The following is a 24,684-nucleotide window of genomic DNA, read 5'->3' as shown; positions in this document are numbered from 1 at the left end:
TAATACATAAAACAGTCCATATTTTATGTAAAAACATAAAAGTAAATTGTAACATACGTTTGCAACTTCATACGATCCATTTAATATCTGTTCCATGTAATGATTTAGATCTCTGAATCTTTTGTGATCTGAATTTGTAAAAGGTAAGTGCCACCAATGAGGAAACCTGTTTTAAAAGAAAAAAGCATATCTTCATTAGTTTGAAAATTGGCATCTGTATCTTAGAATTGTTCATAAAGTTAAAGCTGCATCAGATGGACGGGCCACTGAAAACGTTTTTTTAAAAAACCATAGAACGCATGATTAATTCTGAGAGTTTTATTAACATGGCTGTGGTCACTTGTGCTATTTTAACTATCATTAATATTAATACTAATTTAACATACTAAATTAATATATATTTTCCTTCTTACTGTATTTATGGCAGACCACACAATTTGTCCTTTCAATACATGTGGGGGGTTAATAAATACTTTCTGAAGTTTAATGGTCCATAATTTTTCAAAAAGGTCATATGGTATTGTTTCCTCTGGGTTCACGAGGGACATTGCTACACTAACTAGATTAAACGTTTTACAAAGCATATGCTTCCATCTGGTCTTTTGGAACAAAGTATCACTTTCCCCAGGGGTCTAGCTTGCAGAATTTCCTCTTCACTATCTGATGATTCATCTTGATGGGCTAGACGTTGATTACGACCAATTATTGGTGGCATGACCTGTTAATGGGAAGCATTTGGCAACACGTTTTGCTGGTTAAATGTATCTTTTTAGGAACTATCTAGCAGCTTCCTCTGACTGCAGTCTTGCTGTTGCTTCCTTCCTCTTCTGCTTCTTTGGTACAGACCTTCCTCTGGGCAAAGGAGCATGGGGGATGGTGAAGGGTTGTTAGCAAACACACAGAAGTATGTGAAAACTGCAGGACATCCCATCCATTGCTTCCTGTTGGAAGTGTCAGGGAAGTCCAAAATAATATTTCTGTGCATTTAAATAACTGACATTTTACTTTTTTACTCTTGCTTTATTCTTACTAAGGCTTAAAGTGTTAAAAATTTTCATCCAGATTTAATTATCATAAAAATAATTACCATATATAATTAATCAAAACATAGAAATACATTTGATAAATAGTGGTTTTGCTGGTTTTAAATATTAACTTGTATAACTGTGGATTAATTTTCTTTATTGTTAGAATAAAATGGAGTTCAACATCAGTTCTATTCCTTTTTTATAGATGTATGTACTAAAAAAGTATTGTGTGTAAATAAGTACATGAGAATTAAGGAATTCAGCTCTAGTAATGTCATTCAGTTGTTTAAAATGCTTTTGAGTTATATGTCAAATATAACATAGTAATCAGTTCTTGAAAATGATTTTTTAGGATATTTTATCTGACGGTGCTATCATGTCCTCCCTCAATTTTGTTCACACCAAAGTTTAAGAAACACACGACCTGCAAACAGATTTGATACCTGGTTATTAGAGTAATTCATTTTCTCAATACCAACACCAATAGTTTGATTTGCCCTTTATTTAATCCTCAGAGATTTTTTACTCCCTGGGACAGTGTACCAAAATAAAATTCTGGATGGCTGGGAGAAGAGCAATGGTGAAATTAGGAGAAGGAAAGGAAATCAACCTTTCTCAAGCAGGTGACTTTTAAAGCAGACCATTAATTTCAAGGAAGATTCCTATGCCTCTGTATTCTCAGAAGTTGGAAGAGGTACAGTCTGATTTGAAGACCACTGTTACATGCTATGACTAATTTGAATTTTATTCTTTATGACTCTAACTTTCTGATCATACTTTCCAGATTGGGTTTACATAATTCTCATAGAGCTTCTCTTAGTAAATTTAGGAGTCAGAGGAAATCTTGCCCTCATCCTTCTTCTGTATGCATTGCTATAAGCCAGAGCTCCTTTGGGACTGTTAGCATACAAATATTGTTCAAGGCACAAAGGACTAAATATTCCTCCTCTCCACACATTGCTTGAGTGATTTTAAAATCAATTTAGGTCCCATTACCAGGCAAGAGTTGTTGAACAAAACAGAATCCTAACTAAAGCTGAAAATCGAGAAGAGGCATATGAAGAGAGATTATTGGCACTTTAAAGTTTTAGAAGTTATACTAATATGTATTGGGGAGAGAAAAGAGTAGAACAGAGACATTTTTGAAACATAAAAGGACAGCCATTTAACAAGAATGAACATATTTTTAAATCATTAATTATTAGGGTACAATGGAAACCACTAATGTTGAATTCAATATTTGCAGTCAAACTGAATATTTTTGCCAGTATTTCCTTTTCCTCAGTTATTACATTAGATGTTTTCTGATAACTCTTAAAGCTGATGTTGTCTTTAAGTTTCCACAATGACATTCCTTCCCTCTCAGTCTCTTGAATGTGCTCTTACTCTGATGACTTTCTGATGTTTAAGGCATCTGCATTTCAAAATCTCTGTGACATCTGCAAATATAGTTTTTCATCAATGTGAACTACAAAGTCTTCAAAATAATGCACACTATCTCTCCATCCATTGGCGACGTTGTTTAGATTTACATTTTGGTAAGTGACTAAATCCTGAAAGTCTAACAAAAATCCACATGTACAAAGTATGTCAGGTCTGGTATGAACACTCATATTGTTAAAGGACAATTTACTCAACAAAAATTCTGGTATAGTTGGCTCTCCCTGTCTGCAGGTTCTACATCTGAAGATTGAACCAACTGTGGATTGAAATATTAAAAAAAAAGTCTGGAAAGTTCCAAAAAGCAAAATTTGAATTTGCTGCATGCCAGCAACTATTTACATAGCATTTACATTGTATTTACAACTGTTTACATAGCATTTATATTGTATTGGATATTATAAGTGATCTGGAGGTGATTTAAAGGAGAATGTGGATAGGTTATTTGCAAATACCACGCCATTTTATGTATAGAACTTGGGCATGCAAGGATTTTGGTATCCGTGGGAGGGGTCCTGGAACCAATCTTGTGGATACCAAGAAACTACTCTATAGATAAGATGACATTTGATTTGCCTATGTGCAAATATCATAATATCTAAGAAGTTCACCTTTTTAAAGTCAAGGTACATCTCTGGTCAAGATACACACTCAAGTCTATAACATAAATTTGGCTAGCTCTAAATAATGAATTTTAGAAGGTTTATTTGAACAGAAGTATTTTCAATTACATTATTTATGCTTAATATTTTTTCATTATAACATGAACTGAGCAATGGTTTTCAAGACTGCAAAATGAAGATAATGACAAATTAAATTTGGATAACCCAAGTCCAAGTTAATAATTAATGATAACGAAAGTGAGTTAATGTTAATATATTTTACTTGTATACTAATTGATATTGACAAAATTTTCTGGTACAGCAAATAAATATATCAGAGCTTTTTATTGCAGTTATCTGTTGAAAGAGAAGATATATCCAATTTTGTTCTGCATTTTCAATTTCAATTTTATTTTTATAGAAAACACTAAAACAATCAAATTTAAAAACAGGCAAATAAAACAATTTCCCTGATAATCAATGACAAATAAAATTGGTTATGATACTTTTTGTCTACGAAATCAATGGCTGAAAGCAAACAAAATTGAAAACCTTTATTCTGTTTTATGAGACAAAAGGTTCTCTACTCTGAAAGCCATAGAGACTCTGCTGGGATAGGTTCAGTGGCACTGGAATCAGAATGCTGTGTTGTGTTGCCCACAAATAGAAAATCCCATAACCATAATTTTTCCTTATGTTCAGGGACAGGTACTAAAGTCAAAAAACAGTGGAGGACAGTCCTTACTCTGGGAGGGCCAATGATGCAAACTGCTTTTGAAGTTGGCTGTGAAGTTTTGAAAACTGGTCAAATGATTTTTCTGTCAGGCTTGTTTCATTGTTACTGTGAGTCACCTGGATTAGATAAAGCTGCAGAAAATAAAGAGACAAAATCAGAAGATGGCAATATCAACCTTCAATACATTCTAAAATTCTGTTTCATGTAAACTAAACAAAGTAAGAATCTCTCTGCAAAAAAAAAAAATCATCACAAAAGATAAGAGATGCAATTTGTAAAGGCAAAATTACCTATAAGCACAGTATATAAAAATATCATAATCTTAGGTGCTGGGAACAGACTGCCTAATTTCTGATCTTCTTTTCTTGTGGACATTTTTTTTTTTTTTTGCGATACGTGGGCCTCTCACTGTTGTGGCCTCTCCCGTTGCAGAGCACAGGCTCCGGACGCGCAGGCTCAGCGGCCATGGTTCACGGGCCCAGCCGCTCCGCGGCATGTGGGATCTTCCCGGACCGGGGCACGAACCCGTGTCCCCTGCATTGGCAGGCGGACTCGCAACCATTGCGCCACCAGGGAAGCCCCTTTTTTTTTTCTTGTGGACATTTTAATTAGGTCTTGATTTATAGTCTACCACAGGGCAGAAACTGTTCTCTTTGGTGGTTCTCTACTAGTAGTTCTGGTTATTATAATTTCTCCTTGGAACATCCGCCTTAATGGCACTTCTGTTCAAACTGTAACTGATTTTTCAGTTGTGTAGCAAAAAAGAAAAATCATGGTATAAGGAGGAATGTGTAGCATAGTGAAGGGAAGTGTGAGATGTAGTCAAATGATATATAAGTCAAGATGACAGACTTGAGACTTACATGCCTAGTTTTCTTGCTGAACCCTAAAATTGTTGCTCTTTGGATTAACTGGGTTGCACTCATCGTACAGGATTCCCGGGAAAAAGTCTGCGAAGTAGATTTGGCAGGATTTATGGCTGTCATTTGTGCAAGTGTGTGGATCAAGTTATTCAATTTAACAGGGAAACACTCCAGACTTTCCTTTATTTTCCTAGAGAAATGAAAAAGAAAAGATAGTGAGTAACATTCCCCTGAGTTGACTCATTTCATTTGAGTTGTTTCCTTGTGTTAGATGTGGAAGAAAAAGTCAAGGACCATGCCTATTTATTTGGAGTCCAACTATTAAACATTATTTTTATAAACTTCAAACTCACATCTTGAACTGTTAGCAAATATAAAAGAAACTTTTGTGGTGAAATATAAAACTGTAGTTGCAATGTTTGTATTTTGGCTTCTTTTAAGTTTGTTTTTGATTTTTAGGGATGATTTTTAAAAAAACCAATTTGCTTATTATTATTTAAAATATTTACACAATTCCAAAAGTTAAATCTACAAAACAGTGTAATACCAAGAAGCCCAACATTTATCCCTGAACTCTTTACACTATTCCCTTCTTCCCCGATATGTAAACATTTTTTAAAAATTATGATTTAACTTTCATTGTTTTATTTTTAATTTTATTTTTGTGTTATTTGTGTCCCTCTGTCAACTCTCTTACAAAAAGGTTGTATAACACTATATTTAATATACACATATTTTATATGAAATGCTTTTCACTCTGGTTTTTTTTTCCTTTTTTTGGTTTGGTTTTGGTTTGTCTCCACTTTATTATTATTATTATTTGTATTTAAAAAGGTTTGCAATTGTGTTCTAATGGTATAATAAATATCTTTAGATAATATCCTTTATCCCCTCTGTACCATCTTGTCCAGTATATGACTTGCAGTGTTATCCTTTTTATCCCAGTTAATACAATAAAGCAAACATTATGCTCATTCCACTTTTCATATGTGCTTCCTATTCCACTTCCATTTTTTATAGAGCTATTCTATCCACATCATATGGTATCTATACTATACATAGTATACAGTCTCTCTTCTAACTATCATTAAATATTATCTGCTCTACAAGTCTTTATGTCACATCCCTCCAGTCATTTTGACTATCTGATGGTCATTTTCTGATAAATTCCTCAGGAAGTGCTCAAGGAAATAAGTTTCTGAGTTCTGGGTGTTGATAACAGTTTTTCTGTGGCCTTTATACTCCAAAGTCAATTTTGCTGGCTAAAACACCCTTGGCTCACATTTTCTGTTTTGAGGGTCATAAAAATATTATTTAACTTTCTTTTGGAATAAAGGATTACTGTCCAAAACTCTGATGACATACTGAACTTCTTTCCCTTACAAATGACTTGAACTTTTTGCTTAGGTGCTTAAAGGAAGTTTTTTTCCCCCTAAAAGTCCAATAGTTTTTCCAAAAATATGTTTCAGGTTTGTTACTCAGGGTAACTTTTCTCAATATACAAAGTGTCCTTTCAATATGTAATTTCAAGACTTTTCATTTTCCAGAAAACTTCTTGAATTATGATGTTAGTATTTCTTAAAATACTAAATATAAAATTCAGTTTTGATAGTTTTTTTTAACATCTTTATTGGAGTATAACTGCTTTCCAATGGTGTTAGTTTCTGCTTTACAACAAAGTAAATCAGCTATACATATACATATAACCCCATATCTCCTCCCTCTTGCGTCTCCTTCCCACCCTCCCCATCCCACCCCTCCAGGTGGTCTCAAAGCACCGAGCGGATCTCCCTGTGCTATGTGGCTGCTTCCCACTAGCTATCTATTTTACATTTGGTAGTGTATATATGTCCATGCCACTCTCTCACTTCATTCCAGCTTCCCCACCCTGTGTCAAGTCCATTCTCTACGTCTGCATCTTTATTCCTTTCCTGCCCCTAGATTCTTCAGAACCATTTTTTTTTTAATTCCATATATGTGTGTTAGTATACGGTATTGGTTTTTCTCTTTCTGATCACTCTGTATGACACTCTAGGTCCATCCACCTCACTACAAATAACTCAATTTTGTTTCTTTTTATGGCTGAGTACAATATCATTGTTTATATATACCACATCTTCTTTATCCATTCGTCTGTCGTTGGGCATTTAGGTTGCTTCCATGACCTGGCTATTGTAAATAGAGCTGCAATGAACATTGTGGTACATGACTCTTTTTGAATTATGGTTTTCTTAGGGTATATGCCCAGTACTGGGGTTGCTGAGTCATATGGGAGTTCTACTCCCTCTTGCATCTCCCTGCCATCCTCCCTATCCCACCTCTCTAGGTGGTCACAAATCATTGAGCTGATCCCCCTGTGCTATGTGGCTGCTTCCCACTAGCTATGTATTTTACATTTGGCATGACTCTTTTTGAATTATGGTTTTCTCAGGGTATATGCCCAGGAGTGGGATTGCTGGGTAGTATGGTAGTTCTATTTTTAGTTTTTTAAGGAACCTCCATACTGTTCTCCATAGTGGCTGTATCAATTTATACTCCCACTAACAGGGCAAGAGGGTTCCCTTTTCTCCACACCCCCTCCAACATTTACTTTTTGTAGATTTTTTGAATAATGGCCATTCTGACTGGTATGAGGTGATACCTCATTGTAGTTTTGTTTTGCTTTTTTTGATTTTTGAATTTTATTTATATTTTATACAGCAGGCTCTTATTAGTCATCAATTTTATCCACATCAGTGTATACATGTCAATCCCAATCTCCCAATTCATCACACGACCACCCCTACCCCGCCACTTTCCCCCCTTGGTGCCCATACATTTGTTCTCTACATCTGTCTCGATTTCTGCCCTGCAAACAGGTTCATCTGTACCATTTTTTTAGAATCCACATATATGCATTAATATACGATATTTGTTTTTCTCTTTCTGACTTAACTTCACTCTGTATGACAGTCTCTAGATCCATCCACGTCTCAACAGATGTCCCAATTTGGTTCCTTTTTATGGCTGACAAGTCTTCCATTATATATATATACCACAACTTTTTTATCCATTTGTCTGTTAATGGGCATTTAGGTTGCTTCCATGACCTGGATATTGTAAATAGTGCTGCAATGAACATTGGGGTGCATGTGTCTTTTTGAATTATGGTTTCCTCTGGGTACATGCTCAGTAGTGGGATTGCTGGATCATATGGTAATTAAGGAACCTCCATACTGTTCTCCATAGTGGCTGTATCAATTTACATTCCCACCAACAGTGCAAGAGGGTTCCCTTTTCTCCACATCCTCTCCAGCGTTTGTTGCTTGCAGATTTTCTGATCATGCCCATTCTCACTGGTGTGAGGTGATACCTCATTGTAGTTTTGATTTGCATTTCTCTAATAATTAGTGATGTTGAGCAGCTTTTCATGTGCTTCTTGGCCATCTGTATGTCTTCTTTGGAGAAATGTCTATTTAGGTCTTCTGCCCACTTTTTGATTGGGTTGTTTGTTTTTTTAATATTGATCTGCATGAGCTGTATATATATTTTGTATTGAGGTGCTCTTATGTTGAGTGCATAAGTATTTACAATTGTTATATCTTCTTCTTGGATTCATCCCTTGATCACTATGTAGTGTCCTTCGTTTGCCTCTTGTAATAGTCTTTATTTTAAAGTCTGTGTTGTCTGATGTGAGAATTGCTACCTCAGCTTTCTTTTGATTTCCATCTGCATGGAATATCCATTTCCATCCTCTCACTTTCATTCTGTATGTGTCTCAAGGTCTGAAGTAGGTTTCTTGTAGACAACATATACATGGGTCTTGTTTTTATATCCATTCTACCCACCTATGTCTTTTGGAGAGAGCATTTAATCCATTTATATTTAAGGTAGTTATCAATATGTATGTTCCTATTACCATTTTCTTAATCGTTTTGGGTTTGTTATTGCAGGTCTTTTCCTTCTCTTGCATTTCCTGCCTAGAGATGTTCCTTTAGCATTTGTTGTAAAGCTGGTTTGGTGGTGTGAATTCTCTTAGCTTTTGCTTGTGTGTAAACGTTTTAATTTCTCTGTTGGATGTAAATGAGATCCTTGCTGGGTAGAGTAATCTTGGCTGTAGGTTTTTCCCTTTCATCACTTTAAATATGTCCCGCCACTCCATTCTTCCTTGCAGAGTTTCTGCTGAACAGGTGTTAACCTTTTGTGGATTCCCTTGAATGTTGTTTGTTCCTTGCTGCTTTTAATATTTTTTCTTTATATTTAATTTTCGATAGTTTGATTAATACGTGTCTTGCATGTTTCTCCTTGGATTTATACTGTATGGGACTCTCTGTGCTTCCTGGACTTGCTTGACTATTTCCTTTCCCATATTAGGGAAGTTTTCAACTATAATCTCTTCAAATATTTTCTCAGTCCCTTTCTTTTTCTCTTCTTCTTCTGGGACCCCTATATTTCGAATGCTGGTGCATTAATGTTGTCCCAGTGGTCTCTGAGACTGTCTTCAATCTTTTTATTCTTTTTTCTTTGCTCTGCTCTGCAGCAGTTATTTCCACTGTTTTATCTTCCAGATCACTTATTCCTTCTTCTGCCTCAGTTATTCTGCTATTGATTCCTTCTGGAGAATTTTAAATTTCATTTATTGTGTTGTTCATCATTGTTTGTTTACTCTTTAGTTCTTCTAAGTCCTTATTAAACGTTTCTTGTATTTTCTCCATTATATTTCCAAGATTTTGGATATCTTTACTATCATTACTCTGAATTCTTTTTCAGGTAGACTGACTATTTCCTCTTCATTTATTTGGTCTGCTGGGTTTTTACCTTGCTCCTTCATCTGCTGTGTGTTTCTCTGTCTTCTCATTTTGCTTAACTTACTGTATCTGGCGTCTCCTTTTCGCAGGTTGCAGGTTCTTAGTTCCTGTTGTTTTTGGTGTCTGCTCTCAGTGGCTAAGGTTTGTTCAGTGGGTTGTGTAGGCTTCCTGGTGGAGGGGACTGGTGCCTGTGCTCTGGTGGATGAGGCTGGATCTTGTCTTTCTGGTTGGCAGGACCACGTCCAGCAGTGTGTTTTGGGGTGTCTGTGAACTTATTATGATTTTAGGAAGCCTCTCTGCTAATGGGTGGGGCTGTGTTCCTGTCTTGCTTGTTGTTTGTCATAAGGTGTCCAGCGCTGTAGCTTGCTGGTCATTGAGCGGAGCTGCGTCTTAGCATTCAGATGGAGATCTCTGCAAGATCTTTCGCTGTTTGATATTACATGGAGCTGGGAGGTCTCTGGTGGACCAATGTCCTGAACTTGGCTCTCCTGCTTCAGAGGCACAGGCCTGACACCTAGCCAGAGCACCAAGACCTTGTCAGCCACATGGCTGATAGCACATGCTGAACTTTAGGCTTTCTTGATATTTTTTTGATATATTACTTTGGTTTTATTTTTCAGGAAGTTAATTATATGTATACTGGATATTTATTGACTTCATTTCTTTTTGTTTTAAAGGTCCTCCTTTGTTTTTTTCATCTTTTTTTCTCTGGAGGTATTATCTATTGTGCTGTTTTTATTTTCTTCTGTGTTCTTTGTAGTTTACTATTTTTAAAAGTATTCTTTCTTTTATTTTCTAATTTTTGGGGGGTTCAATCACTTCATTTCTGAGTTTTCTCTAACTGTAATCTATATTGTTCCAGCATATTTTATTATTTTCTTAATTTCTTTTAGATCAATTTGTAATGTAAGGATACAGTTTATCCCTTGTTAGGAATGTCTTTCTGGCATATTTTCATTGAAGAGATTTTATTTTGCATCTTATTTCTTTTTAAAAATTATAATTCTGTATGACATTCAGATATGATCCATTTTGCTTACTCATTTTAATATAAAATTAAACTTTCAGGAAGGAGTAGAGGCTTTTCAAGGGTCTGAAGCTTTCTTTTCTGTTGCTATCACAGTGGTAAAAACACTGTTTCATACTTTCTGAGATATTCCTCTTTGGCTTCTCTCTTTGCCCCCAATTTTTTTCTGGATTGTGGTTTTCCTTTGCTCCTATGATCTTTCTCCTTTCATTTGGATTATAGTTCCAGCAGTTTCTCTTCAGCATAGGACTATTTCTAGGGAGGAATCACCAGGTACCTTTGAGAGTTTATAGACTTCTTCAACCTTTTCAGATTTGCCATGGAACCTTTGCCCTTCCTTGTGAATTGAAGTGTGTAAAAATCCTTCCCAGTTTCAGCTGCTAAACAGCTTATCAAATGGGCCCGCTCAGGTTTCCAGTGAGTACCTGTGGGCTCTGTGGAGTCCTGTTCTCAGGTCAATCAGATAACATGTTGCTTCCTTAGCTTCCTCCCATAAGATGCTGTTACAAAATAATTGTAACTTGATTTGCCCCATCTGCTTGTATTTTAGGATTCTTAGGAATACCTTGTTACTTAGTTTTGTTGTAGATGTTGCCTGTAGTTTTGGGGTTTTGCTACCCTGTTTGATCTGTTTTATGGAAGAAGTTCCATGGACACTAAAAAACTTGATTTTAAAAAAATAATATATAATTCAAGCCATACAGTAAAATATTAAGTAAAATGTGAAAAGTTCCCTTCATCCATCTTCCGTTGTCACTCTCCTCCCCCAAAATAACTACTATGAACAATCTGGTAGTATTCTTTTGAGCTTTCTCTATACACTTGCACAAACCAACAGACACACAGCCAGACACACTATTCTTACTCCTGTTACATGCCAGGTGCATGTTGGGATGTAGCAATGAAAACAAAAACAGACAGAAATGTGTCCCCTTAGAGAGATTATATAATGTGGAATTCAGACCATGATGAAATAAACATGTAAAAATATAGGATTTGAGAAAGAAATATATAACATAGAGGAAACTAAAATAGAAATTGGGGAGAGGGAATATGGGGTAGGGAACAGTGTTGCAATTTTAAGTAGGATGGTCAGGGATAGTCTCACTAAAATGATGAGTTGAATGATTTGACAAAAAACTTAATTTGCCAAGAGCATAGGCCATGGAAATTTCTGATAGAGGAAATTCTAAGCAGAAACAACAGCTCATCCAGAAGCTCAGAGGTAGATGGATGACTGGTGATTAACAGACAGCAAAGAACAGCAGAGTGGCTGACAGAGTGAGGAGTGGAAGAAGGGAAACAGACAGATAAAGGGAGCATGATTTTGTAAGAATTTCGAAGTTGTGTGAGATGGAAGTAAAAAAGACAGGATTCAAAAAACAGTTACATGAAATGTTGTAATTTGCTTTTTTAACTTAGTAATATGTTCTGGAAGAAAAACTTTATAGTAACTCATGCATAGTAAGTGGCCCCAAAATATATGTTGAATGAACAATCTACTTCAGAAAACAGAGTTAACTTATTTTTTTTAAATGATCTATCTGGATTTATAGAGGTACAATCATTAATTTAACCAATTTTGTTTTTTCATTGCAAAGACCATTCTTTCCTTACTGATTCAACTTTGTCCAGTACCAAGGGTATGTATAAACATAGGCTTGTTTCTGGCCTCTTCGTTCTGTTGTACTCTTCAATTTGTCTATCTCTGTGTTAATACAACACTTTCTTAAATAGCAAGAACTTATAATAAATCTTGAAATTTCTTTTACCTTGTTCTTTTTCAGGTGTTTTTTTTCATGATTTTAGGTCCTTTGACCTCCCGAATATATTTTAGAATCACCTTATCAAGCTTACCAATACATAAAATAAATGAGTGAGGATTTGTAAGACATTTCATTAAACTATAAATTAATTTGGGGAGAATCAACATCTCTGCAGTATTGAGACACGCAACCACTAAACATGGCATATTTCTCCATTTAGTTGGGTCTTATTTTACATCTTTCTGTATAATTTTAGAATTTTTTTCTGTGGCTGTTTTCCATATATTTTGTTGGATTTATTGTGGATTGTAAATTCTAGCTTTTTCTAAATTTTATTTTAACTAAGATTTGTTAATATATGAGTAGATTTTTAAGTCATTAATTCTAACAATACACTGTATATTCTTTTGAAATTTGCATGGACACAGTCATGTTATCTGCAAATAATGACAGAGTTTTCTGTCACCCTTTGCATTGCTAAGACCTCCAGTTCAATGTTAAATGGAAGTGGTGATAGCAGGCATTTTTCGTCTGTTTGATTACAGAGGAAAAGCTTTTAATGTTTTACCACTAAGTATAATGTTTTCTGTAGGTTTTTAGCTACATGTTTAAGGATATTCCTTTCTATTTCTAGAGAGTTTTAAAATAATGAGTGATTCTAAATTTTAATAACTGAATTTTCTGTATCTATTTAGGCGATCATATAATATTCCCTTTCTAATTTTTTCATTACTCAGTCTTGAATGTTTATCTTGTAACCACTTACAGTACTAAATTCTTATTTCAAAAAATTTAAAAAATTATATGGAACTGTTTGTTTTCTTATTCAAGTGGAAAATAACAATATAACAAAGCTTAAATATAGAGCTGTACTAAAAAGATAGAGGCATTATTATATTTTTCCTGACATTAATGGGAATGCTTATAATTTTTCACTTAAAAAAGTATGTTTATCTAAGTTTCCTTCTATTCTGAGCTTACTAAAATATTTCCATGAGGAACAGATGTTGAACGTAATCAAACACTGCTTTTCTTGGTTGGCATCTATCAAAGTTACCAAGCAATGCCTTCTTTACAACAAATCAGCCATGTCCTCAAAGTTAAAAATGTAGTTCAATAATGTTTAATAATTTCCCCCTCATTTTTATAAAACTTCAAGCCCATTTATCTTGTTCTGGTATTGGACTTAAAAAAAATCCAAATTTTTCCATTATTATACATCAATATTGGACAAAATTTCCTAAGAAGGTTAAAATATGACCCTGATCATTATTCATTTCCACAGTGTTCATTATTTTTAAAGATGTCCTTTGACTTTATGAATTTATGGGTACGTAGTGCAGTATAAAACATTCATTTCTTTCTTCATCAGTAGTTCAAAGACATGAAGGTAATAATAGCAGTAAGAGTATAATACTAATCATGATTTACAGAGACCCTACCATTCTCTCACTCTTTCAACAAATAGTTACTGAGCATATTTTATGTGTTGAGGTGGAAAGCTCTACGATGATAGCATGTACTCACTTTTCATGAAGGTAGGCTTATGAACCATAAATCTTAAGATCTGATGTACTCACACTCACATAATCTCAACTATGTCTAGGCCTTATTCTTACATCGCCCAGCAGTTAAGATGCAAGAAGACTGGAGATGAAGGATGAACTTTTACGATAAACTTAGAGTTTTAATGCAGAATTTCATCTAAATGCATCTCTAGTTTCTCAAGTGGCAGATTTAACAGGTCAGATAAAATAATGTTGTTAAATACGACCCAATTTAGGACTGGGGACCTGAGAGCTGTAAGTTTCAGGCCTCTACCAGGATCTGATTTATCCAAGTGGCAGCTCTCTGATTTATCTATTTTAATGGCAGCTTCAGCCGGATTATGCTTTGGAGTATCCTTATGTTATAAATCCAAAGCAGCATCTAGAAGGATTCAGTTCGCAAATTTCCTAAGGAAATCCCCGGGGCAGTCTTGATAAACACTTCTAACTTCCTGCTAGGCACTGTTCTTTGTACTAGTACATAGAGGTGAAGGAGAGAAATCAGATTTCTGCCCTCAGGGAGTATATACCCTTTGGCAGGCACTGCACTAAATGCCTTATGTTAATCTTTTCATCCTTAGAGGTGAGCAGTAAAATTATTTTGGCAAAAGATAAGAAAAAGACCTGGAGAAGTTAAATGCATACCAAAGGTGACATCATTTAGAAAGTAGCAAGGAAAAATTCTAACACATTTAGAAAGTCTTTGCTCTCATTGTGGATTATTTATAATGAACAGTCTTCCAACTTTGTCTGTAAGTGAGAAATAAGCCAATAAGTGAGTGTGGAATTCCCAGGTGGTACAAAGGCACTAAAACAACGATCCTTTAATTTTTACATAGGAATAACCCTTAGACAGAAAAAAAAATAATTAACAGTATTTCTGGCATCTAGGGAACACAGTCCAAAGGGGCATACATTAAGATAAAATTTCTTAAGCCATAGGTCCCATCTTAAACATGTGTACAAATTCTATTCTACTTCAGAACAGATGTACCTTTTTATAGGATACAAATATTTTAAATTGCTTATCATCAGAAACAACTGCTAACTAATAGGTTTCCTAGCTATGTGTGTGTGAATGGGCAATGGAGTTTATCAGTCTCAGAAAACTGGGTTAAATCCAGAGGGTCGAATCTTTCACATCAGGTTTAGCCTATAGGCAGATTTGTTTCCTCAGGTTAGATATTATATTTTTTGAACTCACATTTATATTAATATGCGACTACAAATGGCAAATGTTTCTTATCCTTTTATTTTTTAACACCTTTTTTAGAGTATAATTGGCAAACGTTTCTAACTGCTTCACGAGCTACATCAGAGTAACCATTGAAGAGAGATGCCTAAATGTGTGGAGTGGCGATCAAGAGAAGGTTCTCGGGCAACCCTTGACAGGAATTTCAACAAGAGCATATTTCTATTGCTGAAGTCGTTGACATCATTTTGTGGTTTGATAGAACACTGACCTATTTCACTGGTCAGTCTCTTTAAGAGTCGCAGGGAAATATTTCTCAAGTGACTTTTTCTGTGAAAGAATTTGCATGAGAATGTTCTTATTTTACCACTGACACTGTAATTTTATCATATATAAATAGAAGAGTTTCAAGAGACTCACACTCCCCATGAACAAATTTCTTCATCTAACTCTCAAACTTCATTTTTGCTGCAGTGATTTTGGCACATGTAAAGAAGACATTACTTTTTTTTTTTTTTTTGCGGTACGCGGGCCTCTCACTGTTGTGGCCTCTCCCATTGCGGAGCACAGGCTCCGGACGCGCAGGCTCAGCGGCCATGGCTCATGGGCCTAGCATGTGGGATCTTCCCAGACCGGGTCACGAACCTGTGTCCCCTGCATAGGCAGGCAGACTCTCAACCACTGCACCACCAGGGAAGCCCCATTCCTTTTCCTTTTCTTTTTTGTATTGGAGTTACTGAGTGTCTAGCTCTGAGAGTCATTCTTAACTATTCAGAGGGAACAGTGAATTAATACAACTTTGTCATAATTTCTTTTATTCCATGAAGAAAAATAATGGTTCAGTGTTGAATTTGTAATGTATAATATATCTGACCAGCACTTTCTCATAGCTAAACCAATAAAATATGCTATCAAGATAATTCCTATTTTGTTACAAATTTATATTGGACCAATAAGTATTCAGAAGTACTCAAAATATTTTTTAACCAAAAAATTAACATTTTAAATGAATTCAATGAATAATCATTGCTGATGCAGTCTTGGTACACAATTTTTTAAAAAGTTCCTCTCTATGCACTTTTATTTAAAAAAATTCAAGGAAAAGAGAGCACTTGATAAATTTGGTTGAATATTTATGTAACATGTATGTACATTTGTGTGAAGACAAAAATTTAAGCTTCATGTTCTAACCTTTTAAATAAAATAGATACTAAAAAAGGTATCTCATGTTAATCCTTGTAGCTTTAATGGCATGGTACCCTAATTTGGGAAACACAACTTTAAGCATTTAGATTTTTTTTACTATTTTCTTTCAACTAATCCAAAGACACTACAGTTAAAGAACATCTATATTATCTGAGATTATGAGTTTTGTATGTAGGACTTTTTTTTTCCATATGATTTTGTTTAGGGTCCTGGGAAGAGCACCCATTATGCAAGAAATCAATTTTGTTTTCTTTTGAACTCATCAGTTCTGCCCGTGATCCAAGAAATTCAATTACCTTTCAATCGTTTCATCTAGGAAACATAGTTGATGACTAGACCATGCCATTCCCTGGGATTATCGATAGAATCAAAGGAAGTAACATATAAAAAGTTATTAGAAATAGAATAATATTATGCAAATATTATTTCAGAAAGCTTACTACCAAATAAGTAAAAAAATGAATATATATATGAGCCCCAAAGGTAGTAAACTACAGATAGAGAGATACAAAGGAAAACACATGTACAGATTTATGGTTCTGTGGAAAATGACTTGTGGTAAACTCTTTTGAAATCCTCTTTCAAATCCTTTTGAAAGAGATGTTAGGGATTAAAACAAGAGGCAATTTTAGAGTTTCTTACCTTTTTCTCTTTTCATTTCACTTTTTATCCTGCTTCATAGTTTAGAATTTGGCTTAAAAAATGAAAGATTTTGCTGTTTTCCAAGTTGAAGTTTCAAGTCTTCATATTTATCTACAAGGTCAGCAAGTCTTATGCAAATGTCATCACAGGCCCCTAACTACATACAAACAAGAATTCCAGGCTCCATGGCTTTGAATACAATAAGTAATTCCTACACTTTCTTATGGAGGCTCCTTACAAAATTTAGCCAAATCAGAGCAAGTGGAATAAAGAAACTAGGGAAATATTGATGGGCTGGTCTTACTGTAAGTACATATAAGTACTATGCCAGTGAAATGACATTCCAGGCTTTTATCCTCCCCTCCCTCCAAAAGCTACCTTATTTTATTGATGTATTGTAAAAAGCTGTCAAAGCTGCAGTTTGAAAAACATAGTTTAAAAAGTCAATTTAGTTCAGATTAGTGCTTATAATGAAATTTTTTTAAATGGGAAACTATCACAACGAAAGGAGAAATGTCACTTTAACTTTCTCTTTGAATCTGCTTTCTTCATTTAAGGAAAGTTGGACGTCATGATTGTTAGTTCCTTTAGGTTCTGTTTTTTTTGTTTGTTTGTTTTTTCTTGTATTTATTTCTGTAGGTATCAACAGTTAAGCTAAGGCAAAGAAAAACTTTGACCCATATTTATGGAATTACAACAATCCATGAGATGACAATTTGCAAAGTACTAAAAAAAAATCAAGAAACTTTAATGATAAAAGAACCCAGGGATCTGCATTCCTGTCCTATATTCTGTTTCTCAGTTCTGAAGAGAAACCAGATAGAAAGCCACTGAATTACATTTTGAGATATTTGAGCATAAAGAGTCTTGTCTCACCCTATAGCCACGAGAAATAAACAAGAAGGAATGCAGGGAAAACTGGGAATTTCTGGCATTGTGTCTGCACACTCTAGGTGGCTCAGAGACTCTGACCCCTGTCTTTGTGAAGTCCAGAAGCACTCTTTCTGGATGCTATCAACATTTTCAGCAGCTTCACAGTTGTACTTGTTGGGACAGTCATTGTGCCTGCTCTTCCCAGTGGCCCCTCATAATTAAGACTGTTCTTTCTAAAGCTCAAAGTTCAGAGAAGAAGCTCCAGGCTGTTCTTTGTGAAGGGGTGGCCCATGTTAAGAATAAGGATGGGCAACAGAATTCATGATGGCTTGGCATGAAGGACCCTGTCCAGTAGGGTCAAAGGCAACTAGCTAAGTCAATTAGACTGTCTCTCTCTGGAATTTATATTAGAGAATACTGGCCAGTAGGCAAAAAGAAGTAGAATATGATAGGTAGAGATAAGCAGAGGAGAAGGTCTTCATTTCCTTTAGAAACTGCCCAGGCCATATTGGTTTCCGGAATTTGTTAGGTTAGAGTTTGAGTCCACGTATACCCTTTTCCCCAAGTATACCAGATAGAATCTAGTTCTTGCTATCAAAATACCTCACTAATGCAAATAATTTGTTATTCTGAAGTTTGGAGTTTTGTTTTGCTTCAAGCTGCCTTCAAGCTGCTCTTCTCTTTAGTTGAAGAGCAGGGGATCTTATACTTACTAAACCAAAGAATCTGCCTGGCAGGCCAAATGGAATATATGGGAATACATGGAAAATTTCTTCTCACATTTCTGGAGGAGGAAATGGCTAAAGTAAAAAGCATAATCTGCATGTGGGAGGGGAGGTAGGCCAGGAAATTTATGCTTAATGATCTGAGTCTGGTCTGTGAAATAGGTTATCCGTTTCTAAAGACAGCTAATCCAAGGTGTGAGAGTGACTGAAAATTCTGAAATAACCCATTTGGACGGCATTTTAATATATGGTTGCCTTTGTTGCCTAGCAGTGGGCTCGGCAGAGATATTACATGAGAATATCAATTTGCAGGGACTGAGTCATGATACTTTCTTGACTCTATTCAACAGAACGCAGCTGCAAGGGGAGTAAAAAAAGTAAGGGAAGCAGAGAGAGGAGTTGGCAATGATGTGAAAAACCTTTGTGTCCAGTAAACCAATTTTATTTTCATTTTTCTCTAAATGCCATTCATTGTAATATAATTTTTTAATGCCATGCAGAGTACAGCATCCTCTGAAACTCTTATGATCAGCTCTTAACCCAGAATGTGAATACCCAAGAGTGAAGTAAGATCCTGTATTGTTCATAAATAGAGGACTCCCTCAGAGAGGCAGGAAAAGCCATTTCTTTCTTTCAAGTCTCAAACAGGGTCAAGAGGGGCAGCCTCTTAATGCTAATGCTGTGGTCAGGACTAGGGCACTTAAGGTATCCATCCACACATGCTGTGTCTCAGATGGCTTAGTCATTCATGACCCAGATCTGTGAGCTTAGTGGCAGTGGTGGGAGTAGGTGGATTTTCGTCTTATTTTTATCTGTATCTTAGTAGTATCCGAATAAAAAGTGGCATGAAACACTTTTAGCTTTTCAGAACAAAGAGAACAATGTATTTAAATATACAGGGCCTCTCAAAAGTATATCCGAGTTAATGATACTCATTGAAGCACCAAGACCAATGTTGGATCCATTAATGAACTTGATTTCTTTTTGGTAAATTATGTGCACTGACATCTACACTTCAAGTTTTTCCTTAAGTTTTGATATCCATATAATGTCAGAGAACATAGCTTAAGGTAACAGTATTATTTACACAGAAAGGTAAACAAGTGCACATAATTTTTAAGGCTTCCTTATTATTTTAAATTCAGCAGCTTACTTTTATAAATTCACTCTATACATTGTTTAAGTATTAACAAAAGAAATATTGTATAATTTTCTTTAGAATTTTAAATATCTAAATAACAGAGAGTTTAAGTAACTTTTTTAAATTGTAAAGAATCATAGTCACATTCCACTGAGCCTTCTTGAACCTCGATAATAGGTTCTTCAAAGTGCTAGATGGAATGTGTGATAGAAAAGATCCTCAACATTTGATCTACATATGCTGACCAAGGAACTTGGAGAAGAGTTGAAAAGGAAATCTCAAAACATATTAAATCATATCTAAAAAATAAAGGTACATAATTGAGATTTTAGGATAAAAGATACTACTGAGACAGGCTCTTAGAAATAAATGGTAGGGTGAGGCTCATGGGAGATTTCTCTGAGAAGAAAAGTGGAAAACAATATAGAGAGGTTCAAGGCACCTGGTAATGGACCAAAACAGAAAAAAGGAAGAAGGTGACGGCCTTGGCATCATTAATCAAATTATCCCATGGGGGTCTCCCAGGGCAGTCGTTATAGCAGATCCTGAACCAAACACCCAGGGGACACTTGGTGGTAGCACAGAGATAATAGTTCTGGGAAGGGACTCTGTCCACCAAGGCTCGGGATATTCAGAAATGAGGATTAGTGCCCAAGGAAGGTTATTAGGGTCACCTTGGTGAAACTGCAGCCAACATGGGCTCTGAGGAACCTTGAGAAAACTGTGGTCTGAATTATGAAGCAGCACATCCCCGGAAGCCTGCATATGGGAGGGGTGGATTTGAGCACACAGGGTAGAATTTAAGACCCCACACTCTGGAGCATGACTCCTGGATTCGAATTGTGGCTTTGTCTCCTGCCGGTTGTATCCTCTGGCAAATCATTTTATTTCTCTGGGGTCTCAATTTCCTAATCTAAAAATGTAGATAAAAGTGATACTATCTCATAGACTTGTTATGATGATTAAATAAGTTACTGTATGAAAAGTACTTAGAGTAAGGCTTGAAATATAAGAAGCGCTGTATTAAATGTTAGCCATTATATGACTTCTATACACTTAAATGTTTCATGTTTAAATTGTATTTTCTGTTAAATTAAACTTTTAAATATATTTTAAGGGACTAGAACTTGTTTCACATTCAGATACTTTTGGACTTTTGGAAGTGGGGAAGTGGGAATATGTCCCCTGCTTTACTTGGGACATACTGATATAAGCAACAAGCATATTTACTTAGGTGATATACTACACAGTATGTAATTCAGTAATAAATGAAGCATATCATGAAATAATACATGTTCTGTAGAATTAAGAAGAAAAGAGTAGTTGGTAACAGAATAATCTGAGAAGATTTTGTGGACGAGGTCCAGAGTCTCAAGGGATGGGTAGGACTGAAAGTTAGATCAGATCCTCCCCTCTATTCTAGTAATTTTACGATTCTTAGGGAGCGTTTTTGATGAGGCTATGCATGTGAGTTAAATAGACAAAGCAGGAATGAATGTATATGGACAACGTGATCTACCCTGACAAGAATTCATCTGGGAATAACAGAGGTGGTGTGGATGAACCTTGATAAAGACAATCATATTTATAAGGTCCTCAAAAGTAAGAGGTAAGAAATGGCAAGTCAATTATTGAAGAGAAATGACGTGCCCTAGTTTAGATGACTAGATGCCTTTTAAGTCTGCCATGGAGAACAAGTTATTTACCATAAAGTTGTAGAAAGAAGTTTAATTAACAGAACATACTACATAACATCTGAAAGTAAGAAAATTAGCCTGGCAGAGATATGCAGGCAGAATAATGAGGTCTAACTCACTGCTAGGAAGTTACTGGCTTCAGATCTACTTCCTGTATTAGTTCACATCCTCTTGAACAGGAAGGGAAGCATGAGTCGACAGAGGCAAGCTCACCCATCTCTAAGATTCTGCCCCTTACAGATCTGAGTGTGTCAGATGAAGTTGGAGGATGTGGAGGGATGGGACTCTGGCAGACAAATAAAGCCTATTTACCTTTTTCCTGTGGCCGTGGCCTGAAAGAGCTTTTTTCATCCAATATACAGTTTTTTCCTTCGTTTTAATTTGTGAACTGCAGCACTATAACTGCTTTGTCCAAGCAATGACATATCAAACACAGGTTGCAGCCCAATCATGTTTTCAACCTCCATCTTTCCTGGCCCTCGCTATGCTCCTCCCCTATCTCCCCACCCTGTCTCAATGACATGTCAATAATTGTGCCTGCCTTACTGCCGCCCACTTTAAAAAAAGGCACCCTGGTCAGACCCTGATGGGATAGCCTGAGGGGACTATTTTTGGTACCATGTTAACCCACCCACCTCAGGTATAGTTAACTGGACAAGGGATGGCAGCTAGACTGAAAGGCTGATTCCTACTCATGAGATCCCCAGAGCTCTCTTGAACTCCGAAGGACCTTCCAGGCTCTGTGAGAGATGTCCTTCTGCTTTTCCTGAGGTAGGCTGTCAGCCCTTCCTTGGGATTTCTCACGCAAGTCCCTTGTCCCCATTAGTTGAGGCAACTTGAGAGTCCCTCATCCTTGAAACCAAAGATCTGAAACACCTCTGCCAGCCTTCAAGCGAGTGTCTTTGGCCACAGACAGTTGTCAACTAATATTTGTAGTTTTCTAAGTGGATATAAACAAAAGCTTCTTTCAGAGGTAACTTTACTAGTAAAGGGCATTTTCAAGACTCAAAAAACCTACCAGACTCACCAAAAGAATTTCTAACGGTAGAATTTCAGAAGCAAACCAGATAGCAGGAAGGAATATTTTTGGCAGGGGCTCTGCCTGGATTTCCTTAATCATATATACTTTCCAATGGTAAATGTTGAAAAACCCTACAGCATGGGATCAAAGTCTTAGCTTTGGGCCCTAGTCCTAGCTCTATTTCTTACTACTTCTTTTAATCGTGGGCAAGCCTCTTACTTCTTTGGATCTCGGTTTTCTAGTTTGCATATTTACTGTCAGAATAAGTTTACTATAAGGGCTCTTCCAGCTCTAATATTCTGTGATTCTGTCATATTGCTTCTACTCAACCACAAGAGCAGCCTATACATTCAAGTTCATGAAACAGAGATTCCTGGCAAAAGTGAAATTCTCCAAGTGTTTAGGACATGCATCCCCATGAACTCCCCTGACACCCCTGGAATGGAGAGAGATTCTGCACTATACATTCTGGAAAAAGGAGAGAAAAGTAATACCTGTGTGGGAACTATAAGTACTGTTTTCTTCAAAAGGACAGAGCATATATCTATTAAAAAATATAATTTGTGTTTCCAAATTTCCAGTTGAAAATATTAGAAAAATTAAAAATTAGACTCAAATAAGTTTCAATATCAATAAATTATAGGAAAGAGCACTGTATTTCTCTACTTAAAATATTTACTAGGATAATAATTACAGCTAACATTTATTGAGCACCTAAAATTTGCTAGCAATTATGTTATCCATTCAAAAACTGAAGTTCTAAAGAATCTTATATTATAAAATGCACCACCCTTCTGACAATAATTTTGAGTCTAACTGACCATCACTGTGCTGTGCCCAGACTCTGAACTTGATGTACGCTAGTGTTGCCCCAGACTTGCTTAATAAAAACTGTATTAAAAATAGAAGATAGTCACCAAATATTCCAATATTTCTATCATCATAGAGATGAAATTAGTGAGAATTTCAGAAACAAAAGTGAAATTAGTGAGTCCATATCTCATCATAAATCTCTTTTTTCCAAATTGTTTTTCTGGACATAGTTCAAGTAGAACAACCAATTTATTTATGTCAACTCTTGCTCTTTTCAATGACCTCTTATTGAGTAACGTATTATATGAAGAGGCTGCTTAGCAAACAATAGCTTGCTACAGAAACAATGACTCAGGCCTTCTGCTAGACATTCACATTGCTGCTTTTCTATCCCTTGGGAAAAAGACACAAACTTGTTGTAGAAATGACAGCTTCATACCAATGACTGTTCACCCTAAAATCATATCAAATGTGAAACATGTGTCTGTATTCATGCATACTCACACATTCACTGCTAATCTTACTTGGTAAAATGACTTGTCGCTTCCAGGTCTGTGTCTTGTGGACGAAGGTTACTATACACATATTTCAGGTCTTGGATTCCACTTAGCTCAGGCAATCCTGCATGTAGCATCTTAGCAACACAAGCAAACACACAAACAAAACAAGATAAATGAAACAGAAACAAAAAACCTCAGAATAAATGTAAATCAAATCTCCATCTTGTCTTCTTATTGAAGAGACATATTCAGCATGGGAAAATAGAAATAATAAGAGCTCTAATGTCAGAATTTCTGGACCCATCATTTAAAATCTAAATGATCTTGAAAAAGTCTCTTAACCTGTTTGGACCTCTATTTTCACATTTTTAAAGTGGATATAAAAATATCCAAAAAAAAAATATCCAACATGTTCTGGGAGAATCAAATGCTAATGACTAAGAAAGAGCTCTATACATATACATTATAACACAAAAATTATATCACAATACCTATTTTCAAGAAGAAAAACTTAATGCCCTAAAACCTGTAAGTGAAGTGTCCAGGTCAAATGGTGTGTAAAGACAGAAAATGAAACTCATCTTTCTGGTTCTTAATCTTAGGTGCCATTCCTTTGCTTTTTATTCTTATGTTCTTTCATGACCCTATGACTCATACTACAAGAACACAATTTTCCCTAGTTAAGCGGTGACTGAATTTACTAAAAGTTATTAAAACAATGAAACAATTAAAGATTAAATTGTACAAAGGCTCAGGTATTTTTTCTGCCAAACTTTGGAAAAATACTTCGCTTAAATTACAGTGTAGATTGAAGGGATAACATTCTCTTTAGTGATAGGCAAACATCTTAGGAAAAAAATAGATCTTTCTGATATAAATTTGAACTCTGAGAAAAAAAAGAAGAATATCATCAGTGTATCTCATGACTAAAATAAATTATTTCCTACTCTGGGAACAGAGGCACTTTTACAGCAGTGGGAAGTTAAGAACAATGCTGTTGATTGTAAAAATAATAGATAAACTGAGAATACAGCAATGGAGGATGGGTGAAGTTGTGATTGACTTAATGAAGTTCAAG

The 24,684-nt window shown here is 35.6% G+C and overlaps 1 protein-coding gene across 2 annotated transcripts in view; it reads right to left on the bottom strand.

Moving 5' to 3' along the window:
• The window catches only part of PIK3C2G (phosphatidylinositol-4-phosphate 3-kinase catalytic subunit type 2 gamma), a 335,075-nt gene that overhangs the window by 88,295 nt on the left and 222,096 nt on the right, over positions 1–24,684 (bottom strand). For both annotated transcript variants that reach the window (XM_024733232.1, XM_024733233.1), the window contains 4 exons: positions 23,631–23,740; positions 4,670–4,859; positions 3,816–3,937; positions 58–166 (listed from right to left, as the gene is read on the bottom strand). In XM_024733232.1, the coding sequence (XP_024589000.1) occupies positions 58–166; positions 3,816–3,937; positions 4,670–4,859; positions 23,631–23,740 (531 nt within the window). The remainder of the gene's footprint in view (positions 1–57; positions 167–3,815; positions 3,938–4,669; positions 4,860–23,630; positions 23,741–24,684) is intronic.

The sequence above is a fragment of the Neophocaena asiaeorientalis genome, unplaced genomic scaffold (assembly GCF_003031525.2).
Source record: "Neophocaena asiaeorientalis asiaeorientalis breed wild unplaced genomic scaffold, Neophocaena_asiaeorientalis_V1.1 scaffold150, whole genome shotgun sequence".
Classification (NCBI taxonomy): domain Eukaryota; kingdom Metazoa; phylum Chordata; class Mammalia; order Artiodactyla; family Phocoenidae; genus Neophocaena; species Neophocaena asiaeorientalis.
This window is presented reverse-complemented; position numbering and strand designations above follow the sequence as displayed.